The 9,587-nt window shown below is 52.7% G+C and overlaps 1 protein-coding gene across 1 annotated transcript; it reads left to right on the forward strand.

The window, feature by feature from the left end:
- The first annotated feature begins 804 nt into the window (after positions 1 to 804).
- On the forward strand, positions 805 to 8,586 carry LOC128721258 (uncharacterized). Its single transcript, XM_053814992.1, has 8 exons — positions 805 to 991; positions 5,303 to 5,568; positions 5,634 to 6,227; positions 6,331 to 6,847; positions 6,920 to 7,201; positions 7,280 to 7,520; positions 7,590 to 7,824; positions 7,900 to 8,586. Exons 1-8 carry the CDS (start codon positions 827 to 829, stop codon positions 7,988 to 7,990), a joined length of 2,391 nt encoding a protein of 796 aa, XP_053670967.1. The 5' UTR covers positions 805 to 826; the 3' UTR covers positions 7,991 to 8,586.
- Positions 8,587 to 9,587: the final 1,001 nt, after the last annotated feature.

The following is a 9,587-nucleotide window of genomic DNA, read 5'->3' on the forward strand; positions in this document are numbered from 1 at the left end:
ACGTTGGCCGACGGGGGTGTGTTGCGCCGGAACTTGCGCGGGCCAGGCCAGCCCGTGAATCTGTCCGGTCGGATCGGTCGGATCGGTCTACGGTAAGTACGCTCGAATCGGCCCGTTTAGTGTGGTTTTGGGCGGGAAATGGTCCGGTGAGTGAGAGACAGAGCCTGCCTGCTGCTGCGGTTGATTGATGGGCTGTTGTGGCTGGGCGATCAACACACGTCAACCATCATCATCAGCCACCGGAGTAGGCGCTGGTGATGCGCTCGCGTTGCGTGCGTTTATGTGCGCGAGTTGGCGGCTCCAGAGTAGCACAGGGCGGTGCGAGATTTTACTGTTAGCAGCGCAACATCGGAGTTGTGATAAGATAAGCACGGTCCTGGGAGCGACTCCCAGCGAAAGGGATCGGGAGCCCCGGTCGATGGGGCTTCGATACACCTATATACACACACACACACACGCATGTACGTGTGTGGTTCACACCGCGCGCTCGATTTTTCTCCATCAATTTCGTGCAATATGTACATAATTTGTGCGGTGCGGTAGTCGCCACATGTCGCACGGTACCGCGTCCTTCGCAGTCGCATCGAGATGCTCCTTCTGGTGTGATCGGTCGTTCGTACGTTGTCGTCAATCGCCAATCGGTCGTCGTCATCATTGTCGCTTTGTGCGAGGCGTTCGATCAGTGCGTGCCGGGTGCAGTGTGGTGAAAAGCGCCCTCTAGCGGTTAGGACATTTCGTTTGTTTGTGCGCACCGCGTGTCAGCGCAATCAGGAGCAAAAAAGGAACACACACACCCAAAAAAAGAAAAACTCACCTCAGGTGAAGGATGGTGGTGTCGTCGGAGGCGAAAAACGTCGGAGTCGCGGTGAGTGGACCCCTGACGGGTACGGTGCAGGGTTCGGCCGTGGTCACCACCGGTACCTCCACGATGCCCGTGTCACTCCCGCGGCCAGAAACCAGCGAGGATGCGTCCGGTGATGCTACGCTTAAGGTACGCATCGCGAAGGTACACCACGCCAGCGTGTGTCTCAGCGATAGGCGTGATAGGACTCGGTATCAGCAGCTTCCCACCGGGTGCTGGGAGGAGATAAAAAAAGAACCGCGCTGCTTTTTTTTTGCTGTTTTATCGGCCGATCCCACGGGGCCTCCGGCCGGCAGATGGTTATCGTGGGTGTGCATCGATAGCCCTATCGCCGGGATTGGGTAATCTTCGAAAAGGAGTCCTGAATGTGGTGTGTGTGTGTGTGTGTAGTGAAAACGATAAAACTCGCCGATATGTTGTGGTGCGTTTGTTTTGCTTTCGGCACTGGGGCACTGATGGAACTGCGAAAAACCGACTCCGGACGCCGGAAAAACGGGCACAGGAAGTTTCGGGAAAACTAACGACGTGCATCGTGCGGTGAAAGAACCGTTCCTTTGAGCTAACCTTCGATGTTGCGCCATCTTGCCACTTAGCTGCGCCATAAATCACCACCGAATGAACACGTGAATGGCTCAGTGGGAATGTGTGTGTGTGTTTGAAATTGTGCCCAGCTTTTGGCCCAAAGTCCTGTAAGGGTGAGGGCGCAAAAAAAAACCTACAGGTTCGAGGTCAAGCTCGGGTACGATGGCACCAGAAAGACGCAATAACCATAATGGTGGCGCCTTACGGGCGGTTGATCCTTCCCGAACCCAGGAAGGATTGGCTGGACGCGCAAGGTGGCCAGGTTTATTGCGCCAGCCACGGTCAAGGTTGCGTCGAGGGTGGAAGGATACTTTTTTTCCCTGGGGCCTTTTTTTTTGGTTTTTCTCCCGGCCCGAGTCTTGAGCCGAGAAATGAGAGCGGAATTGGAGCAGAATGAAGCTGGTGGCGTTTACAGCCACAATTAGGGAACATTGAGCTGGTTTCGGATGCAATTTAGCGTTAAATGAAGCGCAATTTGCCCACTAAACACCGGCTTTGTTCCGTGCGTTTGACGAATGAAACGCTCAGGAACGTTGGAAAGATGTGCCAGCTTTTCTTTGCTCTACCGCCGTGCTTAATTTGCCGTGTCGTTGCGTCAGTTTTTGGTGACAAGAAGGTTCACTTTTCGACCACTCTCGCATCTCGAGCACCTGCCATCTCGGACAAACACGCGTAACACGGATCGCGCATCTGCCCATGGCGCCCTCTCAAACCATGTCTTTAACAAGGTCGGTGGAAAACTGCCCACCAAAAAAAAGAAAAAAGGCCACTTCCTCGGAATTACACGCTCCGGACTCCGGGGCGCACAAAAACCCATGTAAAATTGGTTAGATAACACGCGTGTCCCCGAGGATGCGAGGACGCATTTAAGAGCGATCGTCCACTCGCCGCTTCGGACCATATTTATAGCTTTCTGATAGTGATATCTTACTTGCGCCGCGATCGACCGCGAACGGGAATGGTAAAGTGGGCTCGAGGACGACCTCCGTTGCCGTTGACCGGTGCATTCCGGCGGGTGACTTCGATGCAGGACGCTTCTCCCGACGCTTGATGAATGGTCTAATTCTTGTACAACACCCTGGTCGAGCAGTTCTTGCTCTGGTTCTCGGGTAAACTCGGACGCCCGTCAGAGACACACCACACACATTCCAGCACCCGTTGACTCATCGGGGCACTTTTCTTTTCACTTTTCCGAGCGCGTGAAAGCTCGCAAGGCGCCATATTTGCTCTCGTTCTTGCCATCAAACACGCAATAACCGTTGCAGTGTGATCGATGAATCGTTTCAAAAAAAAAACCCCTCCTGGATCGCGACTTGTCGAACGAAAGCACCCGGATTTAATTAGCGGGGCCTGTGTGTCCTGACGAAAATGGCACGGGAAATTCATTAGCCACAAATGGGCGTGTGGGACGGGCGTGGATAAATCCCCACCGGGAGCCACAGAACGGTGAAGCGAAGGTGACGACGCGCCATGAAGCATCGGTTTAATTACTCGCCGTTGGTCCACCGTCGGACCGGGCTGGGCAGTTTTATCGGTGGGGTTTTCTTCTAAGGGCCGTTGGTTTGCTTGGCTTCTTCGTCTGCTTTACGGGCGGGCTGTCAGCAGATAAGACGAATTTTTTTCCTTTTCTTTTTTCCGCTTTACGATCGCTCGCTGACATTTATGAGCTCCCGCGCATCGAAACTGTGCCGCTCGGTTCTCGGTACCGATGCGTATCTGCTTCAAAGGGGTTTTTTTTTCGGCAAAATGGCGGCGGTTTCGCAACATTCACCCTTCCGCTGGCTGGTGTGTTGCAGCATTCGCGCGGTTGAAGTGATGGTTGCCGGAGAAGCTCGGAAGCACCCACTTGGTATAGGGACACTTTTTGGAGAGCCACCGGTGGACCGGGGTTATCGGTCGCGGACGGTGTAGGTCGGGAATATCGGATAAGATACGGCACGGTACGATACAGTATCGCGCCGTATCGATAGTTGGTGTTAGATGGCCTCCGGCACACGTTAGCGCGCGGGCTTGGGTCGAGAGTGATAATCGGTTGCGGGCTGACACCTGATTAGCTGTCAGAACCGTCTTTCTGCACACCTGTGGAGTTTGTTTCTCATCGCAACATGCCATGGGAAACACTTCAATCGAAGCAGGCGCATTGATCACCCGATCGCGAGAGACACGCATCAATTACAACACCTTCAAAAAAAGAAAAAGGGAATTACACGCAGCCTGAGCCGCGCGTGATGATTGTGGCTTTATTTGCTTCATTTTGAGTTATTTCTCAATTTCAATTTTTCGGCATCCCTTCTCGCCTCGCTGGGTCTCTCTGTTTGCGGTGGTCGAGCCCTCGCCTTCGCCCTCGGCTCGATTGGGAAATGGAATTTCTGCTTCCCCACACATCGACAACTGCCTGGCCTGCTGTTCCGGCCATTCCCGAGCGGCCCCGTTGGCTTGTATGCCGATGGAAAGTAACCTTTGGTGTTTGCCTTCTTATCGCATTGCGGCAATCTCCTTCGGAGAAACGGTCAGAGAGGGTGCCTGCTGTATATACCTGGCCGTACCCTTCCCCGCTGGGTTGGGCTTTTTTTTTGTTCACCTTCTTCTTCTTATGCTTCGGTAATAGAGATAGATTCATTAGCTCGCGCACGTGACACGCACGCATATCGCAAGGGGGTCGAATTAATTATGCTGGGAAATGGTGTGTGTGTTTTTCCCGCCTTCATAGCGCGTTTAGTTGACGATCTCGGTCCCGTTGATCGATGGTATTGGGTGGTGAACGATAGGCGGGTACGATGCAATAAAACAATTAATGAAGTAATGAAACAATCGATAACTTTTGAAGGTTAGGTTTAACAATCTCACGATCGTGGCTGAAATTTTGATGGTTTCACACGTGATTCGAGTTGTTTTTTATATTGGCTCATGAATGCGATGTGTTCTATTGGAATGCTCATTAGGTGAGAGCTGATTAACGGAACTCGCTTCTAGATTTTACTCATGCTTACTGTTAAAATTTTTAAACTATTTGAGATAAAATTGTTAAGAGATTAATACCTCTGTATCCAACATTTAATTGAAAATATTTGTCTACTGTTTAAATTCTACATTCCGATATAGTTCCACATTATTATGTCATTTTGTAATGCTTCATCTGTCAATTGTTATCAATTTTAGTTGTCAATTGAAGCCTTTCAATTTAATGTTCTAATTTGTATACAATTTTTTAATTATATAAACTACACATATATTGTAAACATATTCCAACAGAATCCTGTATGTTTTTCAAGCCTATGGCTTTTTCAACAGTTTTCTTCAATAGTACCGTTTGGTATATGGTTTTGTGCAATCCTAGCAAGATTTACGCGTCCCTACGGAATTGCTTGCGGTGTTCGGAACCCCAACTAGCCCAGTTTCCGAAATGAGAACGGAACCATTTCCCCACACGACATCGCGCCAAAAAGGGAAGGTCTATTTACTCGGGGAGATTTCTTCCGGCCACGCATCTGCTCCGGTGGAGCATGTTGTCGAGGTTGTTCACGTCGCACCCTCGCCCGCCTTCCCAACCCCTGGCGACCCCCGCAAACGAACACACCAGCGATGATTCGGCGTCGACCGGAAAACGCCCGTTTGTTTGAGCGGAAGTATTGTAAGCTGGCCACGGCAACCCCCACAGTCGGCATGGCAAGCCCATGAGCCCGGCGTGATTGCTTAACGGAATCCCCGGCCGTTTACGTCAAAAAGGTGTGCGTTTGGTTGCGAGCCCATAAGTGTCACTCGTGCGGATGAGTCACGGCCGCCGGTCGCGGTTTTTTTTTCGGATGCTTTCGAGATCACCAGAGGTGCGTGTTTTATTCGCGGGTTTTTCTTTCGCAGATGGACACGTCAAACGAATCGAAGGTGGACCAGGAGCAGACATCGGGCACGGAGGTCGGCCCAGGCGTACATCCACAGGTGCATCCCCACCAGGCGGTGGTGGTGGTGTCTCAAACCACCCACACCCTATCGGATGTTCCGGTGAATGAGCTGATCGGTGCCGCGGAACTGCATGGTTCTGCGGATCGGAACTCACCCGGCCACCAGACGGCTGTGATCATTAACCAACACAAGCAACGGATGATCACCACAACCGGGCAGATCAGGTAGGTCCTTTCGAAGGGGGATCCTTGCCACTTCTAACGGGGTCTTGTTTCTTCTCACCGTGTAGGGAAATTTCAGAGGGCCAAGAACCTCCCAATGAGTCGTCGGACTACGACGGTGTTGAGTACCATCAGGCGGTCGAACAGCAGCAGCAGCAGCAACAGCAACAGCACACAGGATACAGCTACGAGCCGAGCCAGGAACAGGGTGTCGTGGTGAGTGCAGCTCCAACAGTGTCTGCCTCCAGCAGTCAGATCGTTAAGCGAGAACAAATCGAGAAGGAAGCAGCTATGGCGGCAGCGGCGGCGGCTGCTGCAGCAGCCTCGGCAGCTAACCAAGCACACGAAACCACCATTATACCTGTCCAGACGCAAACCATCTTTGTGGAGTACAAAAACGAGGGCGAAGAAGCCGTACGGTACGTCAACCGATACGAAGACGTCAAGTACCACGCACATTCGCGCTACATCTACCAACAACCGCCCGGTGGGTTGCCGTTACCTGCGACCATACACTCGGGTGCTGGACATCCGCACGTGCCCCACCATGCGCAACACCCCCATCAACACCATCCCACGCACCATGGTCACGGGATGGTGCCACACGGACATCAGAGTCATCATCTGCACGCACATCCACAATCGGTGCAGGTAGGTTCGAACTTCTTTAGGAGCCGTGATCCAGGTTCTTGACGCCATTGTTCTCATGGATCGTGATTTCTGGCACGTGGTTCCTGACTTGCGACTCCTGATTGACGATTCCTTTCTTCCGCAGGTGTCACAGCACCCATCGAGTGTTGCCGTGGCCACGCAATCCGGCACGACGATTCAGGTGCAGGCACAACCGCACCATCAGACCATACAGGTGTACGAAACGCATGAACCAACGTCAGGACCACCGGGTGAGGTGCAGCAGGTCGTCGAGGGTCAGGTCACTGATGCCAAGACGCACTATACGAACCTGGAACCGGTGCATACGCTCGCGTCACCGCAGAACTACTACATTTCGTCGGATGGTTACGCGACCGCCGGTAACTACACCACGTTTCTGCCGCAAAAGGAGACGATCTACTATCATTCGTCCAGCCCAAACCCGGTCCTGTACAAGAGCGATCCAACGCTCACTTCGTCCTCGATCATCACCAAACAGATCCACTACCCGCCAACGATTCCGAGCTCGCAGGGGATGTACGAGAGCGCAAGTGCTCATAGTAGCAGCTCACCCGGAGCCCAGCAGATCTATCCGGGGTACTGGAATGGGTCCAGTGTGGACTACAACACGGTAGGTGTCGCATAGCTAGTGGAGGTTTCGCAAGATCCTCGACTGATGATCGTTTTGCTGGCCCATTCGCAGAACTTCACCGGTACGATCGTGATGGATAACGCGGGTGGAAACGTTGGCGAGTATGCAGCCAACGGACAGCACTGGCCGATCGGTTCGCTGAATGACCCGTACGATCAGTTGGCGGCTCCACCGGAACACCGTGAGTGTGTTAACTGCGGTAGCTCCGATACGCCACTCTGGCGAAGGGACAACGTCGGCCATACGCTGTGCAATGCGTGCGCTTTGTACACGCGGCAAAACCCGGGCACAAACCGGCCACCGAATCGTTCGCAAAAAGCCAAACAAACCGTGGTATGTATGCACCGCGATCTTTGTGGATCTTCGTTTCCTTAGCCGGCTTCTAACGTGCGTGTTTCGTCCCTCACACAGAAAACACCGCCAGCGCAAGGGAACCGCCGTTCGGGTGTCACTTGTGCGAACTGTCAGACAACCACGACGACACTCTGGCGTCGGAACAACAACGGTGATCCGGTGTGTAACGCCTGCGGACTCTACTACAAGCTGCATAACGTCCACCGACCGCTTACGATGAAGAAGGATGGCATTCAGACGCGAAAGCGCAAACCCAAATCTAGTCAGCAGGTCCAGCAGATGAATGGGCTGAACACGGGTACGTTAGAGGGCTCGTCACGTCCAGATGGAGCCCGTGTCCTAATGTCCCCTTGGTACTCTCTCACAGGGAAGCTACTACCCTCGATGATACCGTCCCAGTATCACTCGATCGCGACGGAAGCAAAGCTGTTGAACCCGAATCCACCCCACCTAGCGACACCGCAGCCGATGGAGCTGCACAACTCGCCCAGCCAGCAGGATCCACGGTACGTGGACAACTCGCCAGGTGGCGCTGGTGGCGAGAATTCGTCCCCACATCTGACGCCCGTACCGCATAACCTCGTCCGGCATATACCGATCTCGTACGTACCGCGTTTGTTGTGGTTGTGTTTTGTGCAATTTCCAGGCTAACGTTTTTCGCTTTATTTTTTCTCCAGGGTACCCTCGATGGATGGAAATCGGAGCGCGAATGGGGAAATCACCAGCGTCATCACGAGCACGGCTGTAGCGGAACGTTCAGGGAATTAGAACCAGGGGCGTTGACAACGCGCTCGGTCTTAATTTGCAAGCAAGCCATGGGTTTTGGGGTTGGTTTTCCGGGGTTGGTTGGACAGTTTTCCTAGCAAGCAAAGGTTGGGCAATTGGGCAGATGAGAGAGTGCAATATAGACAGATGTCCTGTGCGGTGCGTGCAATGGTCCAACCAGGGTGTCGTTGAAGCGCACCGCAATTGAGTAGCGTAATTCTTAGGTAAGTGTACAAGCCTGCTGACTAGCCGTAGAATTGATAATTGATCAGATACAACTGTATCATTCCACCAAACAAACAGGGACAATACGATGGAGGTTTTCTTTGTGTAGTGTTGTGCAGAACGATGTTAGCTAATAATTGAACACAGCTTCAAGTCCTTGGTGAACTGTCCAGATCCAGCTGGAGAGGTTCGATAATACGCTAGGTTACCGTGTAAGCGTGAGCGTGCCAATGCGATAGGTAAAACGTTAGCCTAGACCACAGTAGTATGTAAGCACTGGTACCAAATTCATTCCAGCAGCTGCAGGGCGTCGGCAAGAAGGCCCTCCCTTGGAGCAATGTTGAGTATTCGTAATAAAACGTACTTAAACCTTTCGCCATGCGTTTTGTGTGTGTCTCTTTGAGCATGATCCCTTCGTCGAGAGAGCGTAGTTGGCAGCAACCCAGACCGTTCCAATGAGTCATCGCCTGTAGCATCTCGTCCGAGACCACGAACAGTCGCCGGAGATGGTCGGATCAATTGTCGTTAGTTTATCTACCAGGCAGGGTTGTGGCTTTATCTGGGTTCCATTTAACTAATGTCGGTTCGGTTCTGGTCCGTGGCCTTGCGCTGTTGGAGGGTGGCTTGAGTAGCGCACTCGTTGGTGTAGAACCTCAGCTTCGCAAGACCCTTCGGATGCACCCATTATTAAGGCGTCCTTTCGATGCCACGGAATGCGTTCGAGACGGGCTTTCTTCCACGTCGGGATGATTCATTCCTGCGCACGGTACCATGCGCCTAGCGCGCCTACATTGCGTTCCGGAATGTGTGTTTCTGCCACCTCGCGGTCTCGAGCTGATATGGTTACAGAACCTATTCATTTTGGTCCTTACCTTCGCACCGCCCCGGGTCACAAATAACGTCGCGTGGTTCTGCTTACGTGACGTTGGCGCCACATAAAACAGTGCTCTGTTCTGAGTCTGGCTGGTTGGCTGGCTGGCTGCGATCGCAATAGTTCTCGAATGAACGCCAGCGATAGAGAGAGAGAGAGAGAAATCGCCAGATCAAAGTCAGAGGCCGCACTCCACGCGGTGGAGGCGAATTTTCGACATTTTGACCGCAGACGCAACACCGAAAGGCACAAACCGATTGTAGCCCCTTTTTTGCGATTAATGCAACGTTGCAAACTGTTGCCCTGCATTAGCCGAGGTCGTGAAGCCACAGGAGCGTTGGAGCCATCGGGAGAAGGATAAGCATCGGAGCAAGAATAAAAGGACTTCCCCGCCACCCCTTTCATGCCTCGTAGGCTGGTGAGTGGGAAAGGTCCGGGGCGCCTCGGGTACTTCGGAGGTTTACTTGATTTACGTTTATATAAGGAGCGGGAAATTAATCAGAT

The sequence above is a fragment of the Anopheles nili genome, chromosome 2 (assembly GCF_943737925.1).
Source record: "Anopheles nili chromosome 2, idAnoNiliSN_F5_01, whole genome shotgun sequence".
In the NCBI taxonomy this organism is placed as follows: Eukaryota; Metazoa; Arthropoda; class Insecta; order Diptera; family Culicidae; genus Anopheles; species Anopheles nili.

Bases quoted from the DNA above. Each gene is read 5' to 3' on its own strand.
- LOC128721258 (XM_053814992.1), top strand. From the start codon at position 827: ATGGTGGTGTCGTCGGAGGCGAAAAACGTCGGAGTCGCGGTGAGTGGA. The intron at 6,228-6,330 runs CTTCTTTAGGAG...TGACGATTCCTT, and splicing joins TCGGTGCAGGTAGGTTCGAA to TCTTCCGCAGGTGTCACAGC. The intron at 7,825-7,899 runs GTACGTACCGCG...TTTTTTCTCCAG, and splicing joins GTCCGGCATATACCGATCTC to GGTACCCTCGATGGATGGAA.